The following is an 18,045-nucleotide window of genomic DNA, read 5'->3' on the forward strand; positions in this document are numbered from 1 at the left end:
AGAGTAACCTGGATGACATCATTGTTACCAGTAACAATGACAAGAAACAGCTGCAAAGTCTCAAGACAGTGTCCAAATAATTAGAAGTGTATGGGCTCAGAGCACAATGCAACAAGTGTAAGTTTTTTAAAAGCAAGCATCACTTATTGAGCTCACACCATTGATACACAAGCATTACACAAGAGTACTGAGAAAGTTCGAGCAGTGGTGAAAGCCCCAAGAGCAAAGGACATGTCACATTTATGGTCCTTTGTAGGATTTGTCAATTACAACTACAGATTGCTGCCAAACTTGGCTACTGGACTCCACCCCTTGAACTTGTTACTATGGATCGAGAAGAAATGGCCATGGACAAGGCAGTGTGAGGTGGCTTTCCGAAAGGTAAAGGAAATGGTGACATCAGACACTGTACTCACACATTATGATCCATTTTGACAATGAAGCTTGCCTCTGACATCTCACCTTATGGCATAGGTACAGTCTTGTCACATGTGCAGGAACTGATTGCCAACATTGCATCACGTTCCTCTACTGCTGCAGAGAAAAGTTACGCACAGATTGACAGAGAGTCTAGTTCCTTGAGTCTGGTTTGGGGTGAAACTAGTATGTTTCAATCAGTACTTGAATGGGAAAGAATTTAGCCTCATTTACTGATCATCAAGCCCTGGTGTCCATTTTCAATCTACAGAAGGATGTTCCAATGATGGCCTCTGTTTCTTGGAGGACACAATTACGAGATCGAATTCAAGAAGACAACTATTCAAGGAAATTCTGATAGATTGCCCTATTTACCTTTGGAAAATGAAATACCTGAAAAATTTATGAAAGAGGCTGCTCTTTGTGAATTATTTTCCCTCATCGAAAGTCACCCTATTATAGCAAAGGTAATCTAAAGGGAAACCAGAAAGGACCCCACACTGTCTCAGGTCCACCTGTCAACCAAACATGTGTTGTAGGAATTTAAGTTCCCCTATTTTTACCAGCACTGGGACAAACTTGCCCTTGATGGAGGTAACCTTATGCGGGGATTAGGAGTTGTTGTACCAAGCAAGCTGAGAGCTGAAGTGTTAGATGAACTACATGCTAGGTGTGGTCAAAGTGAAAGCATTGGCTCAAAGCTTTGTCTGGTGGACTGGGATAGATAAACAGATGGAGCAGCTTGCCTTGCACTGCTCGGGATGCCACCGCACTCACTAGATGCTCACCACAGTGCATCTCCACCCCCGGGTTTACCCTGCATTGCCCTGGCAGAGGATGCAGGTGGATTTTGCCGGATCATTCATGGGCACAAATTTCTTGGAAGTAGTGGATGCAGCTACAAAGTGGCCAGAACAGTTTGCAATATTCTCCGCTGTTACTGTATTGAGCAGCCCTTTCCCAGCAACTGGTGTTCCAGAACACTTTGTCAGTGACAATGAATCACAGTTCCAGTCACTCCTGAAAGTGAATGGAATAAGCCATATTACATCTGCACCATACCACCCAGCTCCAAATGGCTTGGCAGAAAAGTTTGTCCTGAGTCTAAAGTACGCACTGTGGGCAAAGTCAGCAGAACTCACTACACTGACACTGAATCAGAAGCCCACCGATCTGATCTTAACATATCACAGTGTAGCACACTCCTAAACCAACAACTCACCAGCTATGCTGCTCCTGGGTCATCCCTTGTGCTTGCACTTGAATCTCCTCAAACCCAATCTCAGAAGGATTATACAGGACAAACAAGGTGGTTGGATGTTTCACTCCTGGACAAGCAGTCCTAGTGAGGAACTACAAAGGTGATCAAAAGTGAACACTTGGCAAGATTAAGGATAGAACTGGACTGCTCTCCTAAACAATATGGATTATGTCTGATGTCAACTGGAGATGGTACATTGATCAGTTGAGGAAAGCAGACTTTGTTGTTAAAGAACAAAGGTGTCCTGCAGTTCCAGGCTCAACTCCTACAGCCACCACAGAGGAGGTGCCAGAACCCTAGAACGTTTCACAGCCACAAAACTCTCCTGTAGTGTGACTCCCCTTGTCAGGAAGGACGTTATCCCACAAGAGTAAAGCATCCTCCACAGAAGTGGTCGCCAACCCATCGATCTTTGAGACTTTCCCAGTAGATCCCAAAAAAAAAGAAAAAGAAAAACACAAATACTTGTTGAGAGATTGTTTCTGGGTTGCGACTGTGACCGCTGTCCCCCCGGTACAGGGACCACCGGCCCTGACCTTGTCCTCTCACCCAACCCATGACCAACCGCAATTGGCCAAGGTGTCTGGCGGTGGGCGGGCAGGAGGATGGAGTTCGGGCCGGAGGCTGTCTAACGAGGCAATGAAGCCCTCAAAACTGCTTCGGTACCTTGAGTCCAAGCACCCTGCACTTAAAGACAAATCCACTGAGTTTTGTGAGCAACGCCATATGATGTAGGTGATCATGGTCTTTCTGTGACCACAACTGTTCTTGGCAAATGTCCCTACATAAGCAGTTTGCCATTGCTTCTTCTGGGCAGTATCTTTACAAGACGGGTAACCCCAGCCATTACCAATACTCTTCAGAGATTGTCTGCCTGGTGTCAGTGGTCACATAACCAGGACTTGTGATATGCAAGTCGGCTGTGTGGAGCCGAAAGAGATGGAGGAGATTTTGAACAATTTCTTTTCTTTGGTATTCACTAAGGAGAAGGATATTGAATTGTGTAAGATAAGGGAAACATGTAGGGAAGTTATGGAAACTATCTCGGGTTCTGACAGGATATTCCCTAGGACCTTGAGGGAGGTTAGTGTAGAAATAGCAGGGGCTCTGACAGAAATATTTCAAATGTCATTAGAAATAGGGATGGTGCTGGAGGATTAGCGTATTGCTCATGTGGTTCCATTGTTTAAAAAGGGTTCTAAGAGTAAACCTAGCAATTATAGGCCTGTCAGTTTTACGTCGGTGGTGGGTAAATTAATGGAAAATATTCTTAGAGATAGTATATATAATTATCTGGATAGACACGGTCTGATTAGGAACAGTCAACATGGATTTGTGCGTGGAAGGTCATGTTTGACAAATCTTATTGAATTTTTTGAAGAGGTTATGAGGAAAGTTGACGAGGGTAAAGCAGTGGATGTTGTCTACATGGACTTCAGTAAGGCCTTTGACAAAGTTCTGCACAGAAGGTTAGTTAGGAAGGTTCAATCTTTTAGTATTAATATTGAAGTAGTAAAATGGATTCAACAGTGGCTGGATGGGAAATGGAAGTAGTGGTGGATAACTATTTGTCAGATTGGAGGCCAGTGACTAGTGGTGTGCCTCAGGGATCTGTACTGGGTCCAATGTTGTTTGTCATATACATTAGTGATCTGGATGATGGGGTGGTAAATTGGATTAGTAAGCATGCAGATCTATCTCTACCTAGATAGGGATGTTAAGGGGGGAAGGGTTAAGGGGAGGGGGAGGGCTGATATGTCATATTTTTCTATTATTCTATTCATTCCATGTAATTATCTTAAAAATTTGAATAAAAATATTTTAAAAAAGTAAGTATGCAGATGATACCTAAGGTAGGCGGCATTGTGGATAATGAAGTAGGTTTTCAAAGTTTGCAGAGATATTTAGGACAGTTAGAAGAGTGGGCTGAGCGGTGGCAGATGGAGTTTAATGCTGATAAGTATGAAGTGCTATATTTTGGTAGGAATAATCCAAATAGGACATACATGGTAAATGGTAGGGCATTGAAGAATGCAGTAGAACAGAGTGATCTAAGAATAATGGTGCATAGTTCCCTGAAGGTGGAATCTCATGTGGATAGGGTGGTGAAGAAAGCTTTTGGTATGTTGGCCTTTATAAATCAGAGCACTGAGTATAGGAGTTGGGATGTAATGTTAAAATTGTACAAGGCATTGGTGAGGCCAAATTTGGAGTATTGTGTGCAGTTCTGGTCACCGAATTATAGAAAAGATGTCAACAAAATAGAGAGAGTACAGGGAAGATTTACTAGAATGTTACCTGGGTTTCAGCACCTAAGTTACAGGGAAAGAGTAAACAAGTTAGGACTTTATTCTTTGGAGCGTAGAAGGCTGAGGGGGGACTTGATAGAGGTATTTAAAATTATGAGGGGGATGGATAGAGTTGACGTGGATAGGCTTTTTCCGTTGATAGTAGGGGAGATTCAAACAAGAGGACATGAGTTGAGACTTAGGGGGCAAAAGTTTAAGGGTAACACGAGGGGGAATTTCTTTACTCAGAGAGTGGTATCTGTGTGGAATGAGCTTCCAGTAGAAGTGGTAGAGGCAGGTTTGGTATTGTCATTTAAAGCAAAATTGGATAGGTATATGGACAGGAAAGGAATGGAGGGTTATGGGCTAAGTGCTGGTCAGTGGAACTAGGTGTGAGTAAGCATTCGAAATGGACTAGAAGGGCCGAGATGGCCTGTTTCTGTGCTGTAATTGTTATATGGTAATATGCACCAGCTGCTCATACGACCGTCCTCCATCTGCTCCCATGGCTTTACGTGACCCTGATCGGGGAGCTAAGCAGGTACTACATGTTGCCCAAAGATGACCTGCAGGATAGCAGAAGGAAGGAGTACCTTACACCTCCTTTAGTAGAGACACATCTCCACCCCACCCCCATAATTATATGGTTTAATTTTATATACTGTATGTAAGTTGAGATGCATTCAATATTGAGTTGGAGTTTACAGCAATGCAGAGAGGAGTGTTGTGTATTTAATGTTTCAGTAATATTGTAAATAATCTACATTGTTTGATTAAGCATTCTTTGTTGTTTACATTATTCATTATGGGTTATATGTAAAAATATGTGAATAGCGTACAGTATTATGTCACTACGTCATACGAGCACGTCTCATTAAATTGCACACTGAAGTTATCCCCGGCTGCTGTTGTTTTTTCCCATTTAGTTTCTAGAGTTGCAAAACATAACAGCTACCACAAATGTATTCTCCCTTTTGTACCTCTTCACCTGCTTAGCCACATCCCCAAAAATGAATCCAGAATTGCAACTTCTAACTCGACCCCACCTTATTTCAGGCCTTGTTGCCTAGTAGCTAAAAATCTATTCTTGACTTGTTTAGAAAGTCTGTGCCTTATATATATTGTACACTGTATGCATCTCAGTTAATATTAGACATTAGACTCATTGACAGTCTGTACTCTCTCCACCCTTGTTTATGAGAGTGAACAAAGATTTGCATACAGGTTTACACACAAAAACTGGCCTTTCTGCAAACTGAGTCTACACTGGCCATCAAGCAACTGCTTACATGAATCCCAGTTTATCCTTTCCACATTCCCATAAACTTCCCCCCCCCCACACCCACCAGTCCCCAAGATTTTACCCTTTGCTTACATATTAATTGGCCATTGTAAGTTGCCCTTAATTTACCCAACCTACACATCTTCCAAATGTGGAAAGGCAACTGAGCTTCCAATCAATGGATTCAGAGGTCAAACTCAAGTTTAGTGGGGTTGTGACACAGCAGATGTATTGTGCTGCCCTCAATTTGCTCTTCAATTTTCCTTGAGTTGTAGAGAGGCCTGTAATGCATACAAATAGTGCAGTTGCCCCTTTGCAGTTCTTCTGTTCAATCCAAATGACAACATCTGATAAAGCTTGTGACATAAGATCCTGACCAACTGCATTTTGTGTGTGCTCGTCACAGCTGGGATTGCTCCTTGAACTAATACTGCTCTCCCAATGTTTTCCCTTCATAGCCTCACAATTTATAGTCACACTGTGTTACCAGCAAATTTTAATCCTTTCTCCATCTCATGTAATATTGAATGTAAATGATAAATAGCTGAGGCCCTAGTGCCGCATTTCTCTAATTAAACTTATCTCCCACTTTTAACCCATTGACTTAACCTGTCTGTCTCTCGGTGTTCTCCTCACTGTTTACTTTCCAACCTATCTTTGTATTACAGTAGTCAACAGTTAAAATCCAATTTACTAAATCACTAATATAAATGGCTGAGTCTTAAAAGCAAATTAATTCTCGGAGTGATCCTACCTGTTACAGCTTAAACCTGAAAATGAAGACCATTTATCCCCACTCAGTTTTCTATCATTTCACAAATGCTCCGTGCTCAGTACTGCAAACCATACCTGTTATGTGGGATTTGCAGAACTACGATTCTCCGGATTAAGATGAAGATTGAAGGGCGGAGAACCAGTCAAATGAGAGGAATGCTGAGATCAGGTAGTGAAAGGATTTGTAGTCGTATGGGGGTTAGGAGTCTTGAATCAGCTGGAGTGGGAGGGTGTTTGGTGGATAGAAAGTCAGTACTCTTGTACAACGCCTAAAGGATTAAAAGTAAGTGTGGGGCTTGCCGTGGCATGGTCTAAGCTTGGTGCCGTGTGCAAAGACTCATTTTCCAGGAATGCCAAACAATGGTCACTCCTGGGACAATTTGATCTAGTTTCTCATTTGTTTTGTGTCTCTGACAAAGCCCAGAAATACCCTGCTCAGTTTCCAAAGCAACACCAAGCCAATTGGGAATGACTACCATTCTACCTCATTAAGGCCACAAAGCAAAATGAAACTTATCACTGGCTCTGTCATCCACTCAGCAGTAGAATGATGACTGGTGACCTGGTGAAAGTAAAAATTGCAGAAGAAAAAATTAAATATCATCTGTGACTTCTATCTGCTGTATCAGCAGTTTAGCCACATCATTTCCTCAGAGGAGTCTTCTGGAGTGATGGAGGTTCTCTGCCGTCATATGTTGTCTTAGGGTTTAAGGAGGGGAGAAACGATTATATTGTAACTGCTGATGGAAGTGTTGAGGATGACGAGGAGACCTTGGCTTTGATGAGCCGTCAGATGGAACCTTTCTAACTCTCATCTCTCATAGGTAAAAGTTCAGTCGGGTGAGATGGAACAAGAGTACCTATCTCCCATGGAATCAAATTATGGCAACACCAAATCAAGAGGAGCCTATAAAATATGTAGGAGAGGCCTATTTTCATGATACACATCGACCACAGATATTTCGGCATGATTACATGCACTAAATCAGAACCATTGCACACAAGTCACAGGTGTGGCTGCATGAATGAGAGATATAGTGCACACAGGACTTACACAGCCCGCCCCGATGGAGAAGACAGCTCGGCCAGTTTGTGACATCAGCGTGCAAAGCTGATCTGTTGCCTGTGCCCTTCACACCACTAGAATGCACTTCTGAATAGTTTCTGCTCCCTAGGGAGCCTCTGATGTTGCATCAGAAAATACTGAGAACCTTGATCTCCCTTGTTATGCTATTTTTGAATACCTCCAGAATCAGCCTCTACTCTAAAAGTGTGTCTCCACTTGTTACAGTGATAGTGCATTCTCCCATTTGAGGTGTTGGCTGGCAGGTTTTAACTAACACAGACCAGCTTTAATTAATGTGTGCCTCTCACAATATTGACATGATTCTAAGATGATAGGCTAATAAACAACAGAGTTAATGATTTAAGAGTTAAAAGCAGTAGGTCATATTGGCCTTGAACCATTCAATAAAATCATATTTGATCCATTGCTTCATTTACTTTTCTGACCAATCTTAAAATCTGTAATTTTCTTCATGTTCAAAAACTAATTGATTTCAACTCTGATTATGCTCAATGTCACAGCTTGTGAAGCAATGAATTTCAAAGATTTACAATACTCTACCAAAAACAAATTTCTCTTGATCTCCTGGGAACAGTAGTAATGAGGGTAAACTATTAGATTAGCAGACAGAACTCTGGGACGATGATAGTTTGAAGAACACCATGATATCTGGAGAATTTAAATTTGAGCAATTAAATCATTATTTAGTCCAAAAATAATAAAAAGCCTTTAACAGTAATTAGAACACCACTGGGTTGCTGTCAAACTTCCTCTTTAGTATTTTCCTTCAGGGAAGAAAACTTGCTTCCCTTATCAAAGCTGGCCTAATTGTGACTGCAGGCTCAGCATTCTGGTTGAATATCCCGTTTTGTCTGCCAGGGCAGTCTGAATGCATCTAATTTAGTGTATTTGTAATGCCACACAACAGTGGAAGCCGTTCGCAATATGAGGACAGAACATTCTTTCCATAAAGACTGTGCAGTGGTCACCTCTGCTAAATATAAATATTGGGTGAAGAAATGGTCAAACAGTTTTATCCCTCTTCTCGGTTTATTTCCTAACACAGACCTAGGATTCAGTTAGCAATGATGCTACAGGCCATGATTCTTGGTGATGGATATTGATATCCTCACAACCCGTGTCCTTGCTATTTACAACATGGAGCAGTACTGATCACTCAGCTGAGGGGGAACAACAGACTGTGGGTAGGAACCTGATGACATGACACCTCATACAATCAGGAGTTAATATTAAGAACTTACAGGGTTACTTATGTTTACACGTGGCCTAGTGGATAAGGCATCGGTCTAGTGATCTGAAGGTCACTGGTTCGAGCCTCAGCTGGGGCAGCGTGTTGTGTACTTGAGCAAGGCACTTAACAACACATTGCTCTGCGATGGCACCGGTGCCAAGTGCCCTTCCCTTGGACAACATTGGTGGCGTGGAGAGGGGAAGGCTTGCAGCTTGGGCATCTGCCGGTACAACCCTGCCCAGGCCTGCGCCCTGGAAACCTTCCAAGGCACAAATCCATGGTCTAACGAGACTAACAGATGCCTATATACAGGGTTACTTGCTCCATCTCCATACTGTCCCCCATTCCTCCACCAGTGTGTCAGGTCAGTCCCAGGTACTGTGACGGAGGAATATGACACATTGCTTATAAGATATGGTTCTGGTAAGTACACCTGTCTCTAGGATATAGCATGACCAGTCTAATCTTATTCTTATACTCTACACCAGCCATTCTCAATGGGGGGGGGGGCATATGGCCCCCTTGGGGGCCCTGGCACATTTGAAGGGAGCCACTGACTGAAAATGGGACATTGAAGAGGGATTGGTCAGTTCATTACAATCCAAGAAATTGAAAGGGGGTCCCTGGAACCTGAGAAGAGCTCCTAAGGGGCTGTGACCAAAAAAAGGTTGAGAATCATTGCTCCACACCAACATGACCATGTCTTACTTGGGCAATTCAGGGAGCATCTAATGATCGGTAAGTCTCAGGTTACAAGACCCATATAGGCCAGGCAAAGTAAGCGCACATATTTCATCATTTGAAGGACATTAATAAAACTGATGATTATTTACTAATGCTACTTTACTATCTATTTTTTCCATTTATCTTCATCTTATCCTGAGCTGCCATAGTGGGATTTGAACCTGGGAATTGAGATTGTTAGTCTAGATTATGGATCATCACTCCAGTGATTTAGCTATCTTACTCTTAAAAGTCTGAGTGGTTATCCTGACACAGTGAGCCTGGGTTCTAGGCTCCTCCCTTAAGCAGCCTATTGGTATCTACCTTCTTAATTTATCTCAAAATCCTGTACGTCCATTGAGTTAATCTCTCATTCTTCCAAACTTCATTGTTAAAGCCTTACACAAGTTCTCCCCTCAAAACGAACCCCTCATTCCTGATACCAGTCTGGTGAAGTTAGACTGCACTTCAGTTAGTGGTGACTGCACGGAGTAATCATCTTCATTAGAATTTTTGCCCCCAGCCGGTATTTTGCCTGCAGCGAGAAGCAATTATCTGCACCTGTTTATCAGAGCTGCTCAGTTTGGCCCCTGCATTTTTTCCAATTATGCAGGTTTTCTTTGCTTTTCTGAACTTAGTTGGAAAGGGTTGGTAATTAACTCCTTGGGTGCTGGCAAGGCTATCAAGAGTGTGCAGACGTGGCTCAGAGTGACTCCCTACTGTAAAGGCTCCGTGGGCACCAAAGTCAAGATTAAAAACTCATTACATGAGGCATCATTGGATGTGAAGCTTTCTCATCTTAACCTGAGTTACGGTGGATCAATGATTTGACTGCTTCAGTTATTGTTCACTACTTTGGTACACTGAATGGCAAAAGTGTATTGTATCTGCTTTCACACAATACATTGACACTGGAAGCACTGAGTACCATCAACAGGAAGGCATGGGTTAACTGGGTATTTGTAAAGCAGAGGTTATTAAGTCCTTGATTAGTCAGGGCATCAATGGTTACGGCAAGAAGCCAGGAGAATGGACTATAATGAACCAGCCATGATGGAATGGTAGAGCAGACTCGATGGGCTGCATGGCCGAATTCTGCTCCTATGTCTTATGGTCTTATAGTTTGAACATTCCCGATGGTGAATTATGGCTAGATTGGGAATAACAGAGTCCTTCTCTCCAATCAAGAAGTAAGGAGAAGAAAAGGTACATTATTCTGTTGTCTTTCACAGCAAGCAGTGTTCTAACAATTTTCTTTTCTTCTTCAGGTTGAGTTTTGGGGACGTTATAATGGTAAGAAACTTTTTTCTGTCTCTTACAAACTGTGCATAATTTTCTGATTGTGCCTCACAGATTGCCCTCTCCCTCCCCCTGCCCCCTGCTCCCTGCATGTCGATCTGATACATCCGCCCCTCTTGGTTGCTATGATGAAAATACATAGAAAGAGCAGTTTTGACTTTGGGAAGTCTTTGATAAGGGATTGTGGACTTCGATATACGTAACTTAAAAACAATTCTCAAATGCAGCCATTGGTGGAAAAGTGAATGTTTATTGTTCAGAAGAGCTGGCCTTCCTAAGCTATTGTAGGCGGTGGGATAAGAGGCATCTTTTCACTTCACAATTGAATATAAACAAGTCATTTACTCAGTAACCTCTAATGGAAAGATTAAATCATGTCGGTGCCTGCACATGAAGCAGACACCAGGTTTCCTTCACTAATGCAGATGAGTGAACCTGTTTGCTTTCATGTCAATCCAACAGTTTCATGACATTTTCTACCACTACTAGATTTTGAAAAATAAGTTAAAATTTGCTGCTAGCGATAGTGTGTTATTTAAGTAATTTCTGGGTTATTCATCCAAATGGACTGAGTCATATTCCCCCATTTCCAGTGCTCTCAATTTGGTTGTAATATTATTGTATGCTTTGCTTTCAGCTTGTACTAAAGAGAAAGCAGACAGTACCCCTCCACCATACCTGAGAGATTGTCTGAATGGTAAGTATCCAAACTCCCCACCCACCCAACTCATTTGGTTGCTAAACACTGAGCTTCGGACTTTTCACATCGTGATAGAAAAACATTAATCCTAAAGTAGTTGTAAATCTCCTGTTGCTATAATTCTCTCCACATCTATTCTGAGGCACCACGTACAAAATGCTGGAGGAACTCAGCAGCTATGGAAGTGGATTTTTTTGGCCGAGACCCTCCATCAGGACTGGAAGATTTAAACTTCTTAGGGTAGGCATCCTTCAAAGAGACTTCATAGTAGTGGTATTACAAACACGAGAAAATGTCCTGATGAAGGGTTGGAATTTCAGCATCATCAGATTTTCTTTTATTCTGAGGCACATGTACTCCACCTTTGGTTTATGTTAATCAAGGTGCAAATTGAGTAGTGGAAATCTGTAAATACAAGCAGAAACTATTAAGCACCATATGTAGGGAGAGAAACAAAGCTAATGTTTCAAGTGATGATCTTCCATTTGAATTGAAGGATGCTGGAGATGAGCCACATTTAAGCAAATGCAGAATACTAAAGGCAAAATAATGCACCAAAATGCCCCTACCCCCAAAAAAATTTTTATGGTCATTTCTTGTACTTTCAGACATACTGAACAACATATCAAAAGTTGGACAGAAAAGGAGAACAGGAAAGTAAAAAAATCTGGCGTTAAAAAAATGGCCGCAAATGAAAAGAAACGGACCCATATTTGCAAAATGCTGGTGGAACACAGCAGGCTAGGCAGCATCTATAGGGAGAAGAGCTGTCAACGTTTCGGGCCGAGACCCTGAGTCGGCCCTGAGTCCTGACAGTGCTTCTCCCTATAGATGCTGCCTGGCCTGCTGTGTTCCACCAGCATTTTGTGTGTGGTGTTGTTTGAATTTCCAGCATCTGCAGATTTCCCCGTGTGTGGACCCATATTTGTCTTATTTTGCTATATTTCACTGTTTTTAACAATGGTAGTGCCACAATTGTGGTATAAAATGTGAATGGGAATACTCGCAGGGTGTGTTTTATTGCCAGAACTATGAACTATTATTTCATGACGTCCCCTCCCATTCTCGTCCGCCTGTGACTGCGCAGTTGACGTTTTCTGGGAAACGTCCTCTCATTTCCACCAGAGTACACCTGGCGGGCAAGGCATGATGCATTTACTGCACAAGGAGTGTGAGCACCCAGGGGATCCTCGGTACTGTTTCTCCCAATGGTCGGCATGAATCCAGGGGACAAAACCTGTATCTTGTGCACCACAGATTAGCTATGCAAACTTGAGTCAAGACACAACATGCCGGCTATCATTACCTTCGATCAACTGCTGTTTTGGAAGGCTTCTGAGACAGCGAATGCTGTTCCAGATGGTAGCCCGATCAAGAATGAGGTCTTATTGCTTGGGAGCTTCCATACCTTCACGAATTTGTTGGGTGCCATCAGAACTTTGATGGATGGCAGTGGACTTAAGGAGATCCTGGAGACAGTGTACGATGAAAATGCCGTTGTACACACAATGAGCGGAAAGGCCGTGGGCAGTGCAACGAGCGTTTCGTGGGCACCTACTGGTGGGTCAGTGTCTTTGTGGTGAACTACATATGCCTGTCTGGACACGTCCCCCCCCCCCACTGACTGCTCTTGGGGCTCCTCCCATGGACCCCAGCATAAAGGCGATTGGAGACACCGCCCCAGCCTCAGTCTCCAGGATGTAGTGTGGAGGTCAATTGCTGCTTGTTCTTTCTTCCAGCCAATAAAAGCCTATATCTCGCCTCACATCTCCGAGAGTTATTGATGGTGCATCAGTCTTACACGTCAGATTGTTTAATAAAATCATAGATGATGACCCTGGTTTTCAAGACCAAGTGGAGGAACTTGAGAGACTACACACTGATGGAGACTGACGCAAGTGACTTAGAGACGTTGTTGAAATCAGATTGCATTTGCAGGATTGACAAAACTGTAACTCTCAAAATGGATGAACTGGCAAGAGCCTCCAAAACCAGCATTCTGTGGGTCAACTACCAACACGCGGTAGGGATTGCTAGGGCACTTGCTGCGAGTGATCGAATGGGGTCATGGGAGATGCATCTCAGTCCAGTCTCAGCTTGCTTGCCGATATTCGTGGTTGCTGGCCATCCGAATTATCTGAAGTTGGCTCGTCTCTCTCTCTCTAGAAGATGAAGCATTGGAGGATGACAACCCTGAGGTTCATCAAAAGCTCCAGCCTGGGCTCCATGTAATCAGACGCAGCAGTCAATACTGGTTACAGTCAATACTCTGATCTTGTGATAGAACAGACACTAATGCGCTCACTAAAAAGCCAAGGGGTCCTAGCGCGAGGAAGTGGGATGTCAGAGCACCAGAGAGCAGTTTGGATTATGTCTTCTGCTGTGTCATCCTCTTACAACCTTGCCATGCAAGAACTGACCGCGAATAGTTACACAATAGGTGACCAACATAAGGAGTTGTCCTCCTCCAGAGTGAGTAGAGTTGAGGCTGACCTTGAAAAAGTCGCAGCAAAACTGGACTGTTTCACACCATTTTCGGACAATAAATCATTGCAGAACATCATCACAGGGGTTTATGCAAATGAGGATGTCACTGTACGTGACCTGTTCGCAATAGGAAATGACATAGGTAGAAAGATGGACAGACACTCTGTTTTCTCGTATCCGCACAAAAGGAGTTCGAAGGTCAAAAAACTAGCATCCAGCAGGGCGGTCAAAGTTGCTGAAGACCATACCATAGATCAAGCGTTGTTTTTCCAGTGGTTCCTAGTTATGTCACAGACAGGTGATCTTTGGCTAGACAAAATGATGAACTATGACCTCTGTCCAAATCCAATGTTTTAGTTTGAAGCAAAGAACATCTTGCACTAGCCGGATAAGCCACAGCTGGCAGATGTGATAAAGAACTATGTCACCTCCAAATCGGACAATGCTGTCACACAGGCGGTTCCAGTGATAGATCACATTGTTCTAGATGGGGGATCACTTCTGCACTGCTTAAAATGGGCAGAGGGGTGCACCTACAGTTCAATTGTAGATGACTACGCTTCATTCACTCTCAAACACTATGCCAGAGCCACTGTAGTGTTTGATGGTTATGGGGTTGGGCCAAGCAGAAAGGACTATACTCATCAGCATTGAAGTAGAAATTAGAATGCAAACAAGGTGAATATTACAGGGGCGACAAAATTTGTTGGGAGAAAGGAGGACTTCTTGTCGAATGAGGCAAACAAGCAGGTAATTATCCAGCTCATCGTGGAACGTTTGCGATGGAGACACTGCAAAGTGATTCCAGCTGAAGGAGATGCCGACATTGAGATCGCAAAAGCAGCCGTCACAATGTCTGCTTTCAAATCTACCAGCCTCGATGGAGAAGACACATATCTCCTCGTACTCTTGCTCTACCATGTATAGGTAACCAACTGCACTGAACTGTTTTTCCGCTCGGACAAAGCAAAATCAAATGCCTATAATAGCAAAGTCCTTAAGCAGACACTCGGAGAGCAGCTTGTAATGATCTATAGTTTCTCCATGCCTTTACTGGATGCTACTCAATGTCCAGAGTATTTGGGATCGGAAAAGAATTATTAAGAAAGAAAAGGGAATCAGACACTGTTCGAGAGCATTCTGTTCACCAAAGCAAAGTCAGGATGTTGTGGGAAACAGTAACTGTAGGCAAATGGTGGTGTTGTTCAATGGAAAGCAGAACAACTCCTTGGCATCTATCAGATACAATACGCTCTGCAAGAAAGTTGCGAGAGCTAAGACTTCTGCCGCACCTGAGAGACTGCCACCAACCTCCTCAGCCTGTAAGTTTCACTCCCTGCAGACTTACTACCAGGTTGTGGAGTGGATGGGCTGCCGTGATGCAATGGAGCTGTCTGAGTGGGGATGGAGGGTAGAAAGGGAAAAAACTCACTCCAGTGATAACAAACAAAAGGCCTGCTCCAGAGGTACTTATTCAGATGATTCCCTGCAACTGTTTGGGGGGGTGCAATATGCTAAAGTGTACCTGCAGAATGCATGGGCTGGAATGCACCAGTGCATGTGGGCATTGCCAAGATGGCAACTGCGACAATATGGCAAATGAGACAGTGAAAGAAGAGGATAACGAACAAGACTGCATCTGAGAAGCCATAAAGTAGCATTTTATATGTCATGACATCGGTACTTTATACCAGAGTTGTCCCTTGATTACATCATTGATGATGTCATGATGTCAGTACAAATGCAACTTTCATTCTAGGAAATACTATTATTTGAAAAACATTGGTGAAAAGAGAATTAATTCATTAAAACATCAGGTTTAAAAAAACTTGCAATTTGGTGGTTATCAGTCAGATTTTTGACATTTTTCTGCTGGCGGCCATCTTGTTTTTTGATGTCATATTTGGAAACTTTCTCGTGTGTCAAAATTGTCCAACTTTTGATATGTTGCTCTCCACATCGAATAGTATAATAAACGATCATAAAACTTTTTTTGCAATATTTTTGGGGTTAGGTGGTATATTGACCCACCTAAAACAGTTAAGTTATTCATTTCCAACATTTTAAATTTACCCTTTGTTCCAGTTTTATCTGCTGTTTTCTTTTAGTAATTTAGCAGTTGCTCATCATTGCAAACAGTACTGGATGCCTTAATAATTATTACTATATGTACATAGATAGCACAGTTCCTGGTTCATGGACCCACCTCCCAACAGCTGAACTAGACTCTTTGATCATCTGAAATCCCTGGACAGCAGCTATGTATCCAAATGAAAAAGAAACAAAATGCAATGTAATTGAATTTATTTGTTCCTTTTTCAGGACAGTGCTATGAAGAAGGTGGCCCAAGTTACAAGGGCAATATTTCAATGACAATTTCTGGGAGGCAGTGTCAGAGCTGGTCAAGGAACTTCCCACACAAAGCAGAGTGAGTGACTGAGACAACTTCCATCGATTATGAAGTAATTGATAGTCCTTGCGTGTTTTATTTTGTTATGACAGCTTGAGTGTGTTAATTCCCATTTATCACAGGTAATTGTTTAAGCAGTTGATATCAATGGCTTTGAAATTGGCGGAATGTCATAGACTGTACTGGCTATTGACAATGCTTCTTTTAGGATCCTTACTGGACTGCAGCTTTCTCACCTTCTGAGTGCTTCTGCCATTTCCATTCATTTCAGATTTCTGGCATCTTCATTATTTTTTGCACCAAAGTTCATCAACTATTTTTGATTGTACAACACTAGCTAAAACAGTCTGTTTCCCACTGCTTCACAATATGCTGATCTAGAAAATATCTCATTTCCGGTTCGTGAATTCATCCTGCCTACTGTCGGCGTAAATTTAGTTAGTCTGGTCTTTATGTTTTTTGAAGTGCAGCACGATTATTATACTATCCATACTACATGCACTCCAATTTCTTAATTTATACTTTTCCCTGTATTACTGCTACTCTGGAGCTTACAATTTCTCCTGCACCTAACTATTTCTTTGCTCCACCAAAACTGTATTTGATTTTCTGAGCTCATGCTGCATTCTCTACTTCCTTTAATCTGGCCTTTAACACCAGAACTATCCCGGTTCTTTTCTGTATTGATATCTCTTCCAAAAATGGGAGATTTCATTACCAACAGTTGGCTCCAATTAATCATATCCATTTATTTCTATTTATGTCTTTAATTCATCTTTATAGTTATGAATTATAAAAGGGTTTTCAGTTTGGCCTTTTAACTGTTTTTCCATTCTCTGATTGGAACGATAACAGGTACTCTTCCATCTTGGCAGATTCTAGTTATTACTTTGCCATATGCACTTCCAGTAAAAGCATTTCTCAGAAACATAAATTTATTGAAAAACATAATTGCAAGTTAGTTCAGAATCACCATAGAACAAGTCCCCCAGCAGATATTCATACCTCAATCCTGGAATTCTGTTTTTAAACTTCTTTGTATCACCTTCTATAGTCCTTAAAGTGTCCTTCCTTAACTAAGCTCTTACTCATTTATAGGAATATCCACATTTTTGGCTATTTTATTTTTTTTTTGCTTGATTTTTATTCTGTAAGGAGCCTTGAAGTTTTTATCAATGAAATGCAACAAATACAGATTGCTGCTAGACTAACACTGGGAACCTCCAACCCTAAAGGCGATCTTGTTAAAACATCCAAGATGACGTGAATTAGCTCAAGAAGCAAGAATGTCAATTCAGAATACAACCTTTCATTTATTGTTGATCGACTCTGGTTGGGCTACATCTGGAGTATCGCATACAGTTCTGGTCACCGCACTGTAGGAAGGATGTGGCGGCTTTGGAGACGGTGCAAAAGAGGTTTACCAGGAAGCCATCTGGTTTATAGGGCACGTGCTATCAGGAGAGGCTGGATAAACTTGGGGTTGTTCTCTCTGAAGCATCAGAGACTGAGGGGAGATCTGATAGAGATTATGAAAGGCATTGATAGAGTAGACAGGGAGTGAACATTCATTTCTCTAACTTCCGTAATGCCCCCTCCCCTTCTTATCCCACCCTTTATCTATCTATCTATCTATCTATCTATTTATTTATTTATATGTCTGTCTGTCTATTTATCCGCCCATTTATTTATTTATTATCTATCCATTTGTTTGTTTGTTTATTTATTTATTTATCTGTCTGTCTATTTACTTATTAATTATTCCCCTTTTTTTCTTTTCTCTCTGTTTTCTCTCTCTGCCCCTCTCACAATCACTCCTTACCTGTTCTCCATCTCCCTCTGGTGCTCCCCTCCCCCTTTCTTTCTCCCTAGGCCTCCCGTCCCATGATCCTTTCCCTTCTCCAACTCTGTATCCCTTTTGCCAATCACCTTTCCAGCTTCTGCCCCTCCAGTATTCTCCTATCATTTCAGATTTCCCCTCCCCCTTCCACTTTCAAATCTCTTACTATCTTTCCTTTCAGTTAGTCCTGACGAAGGGTCTCGGCCTGAAACATCGACTGTGCTTCTCCCTATAGATGCTGTCTGG

At 42.2% G+C, this 18,045-nt stretch overlaps 1 protein-coding gene across 1 annotated transcript in view; it reads left to right on the top strand.

Moving 5' to 3' along the window:
- The window catches only part of f2 (coagulation factor II (thrombin)), a 105,205-nt gene that overhangs the window by 20,304 nt on the left and 66,856 nt on the right, over window positions 1–18,045 (top strand). The window contains exons 3-5 of the mRNA XM_059975458.1: window positions 10,332–10,356; window positions 11,000–11,059; window positions 15,872–15,977. Of these exons, the coding sequence (XP_059831441.1) occupies window positions 10,332–10,356; window positions 11,000–11,059; window positions 15,872–15,977 (191 nt within the window). The remainder of the gene's footprint in view (window positions 1–10,331; window positions 10,357–10,999; window positions 11,060–15,871; window positions 15,978–18,045) is intronic.

This window comes from Hypanus sabinus, chromosome 7 (genome assembly GCF_030144855.1).
Source record: "Hypanus sabinus isolate sHypSab1 chromosome 7, sHypSab1.hap1, whole genome shotgun sequence".
NCBI classification, from domain to species: Eukaryota; Metazoa; Chordata; class Chondrichthyes; order Myliobatiformes; family Dasyatidae; genus Hypanus; species Hypanus sabinus.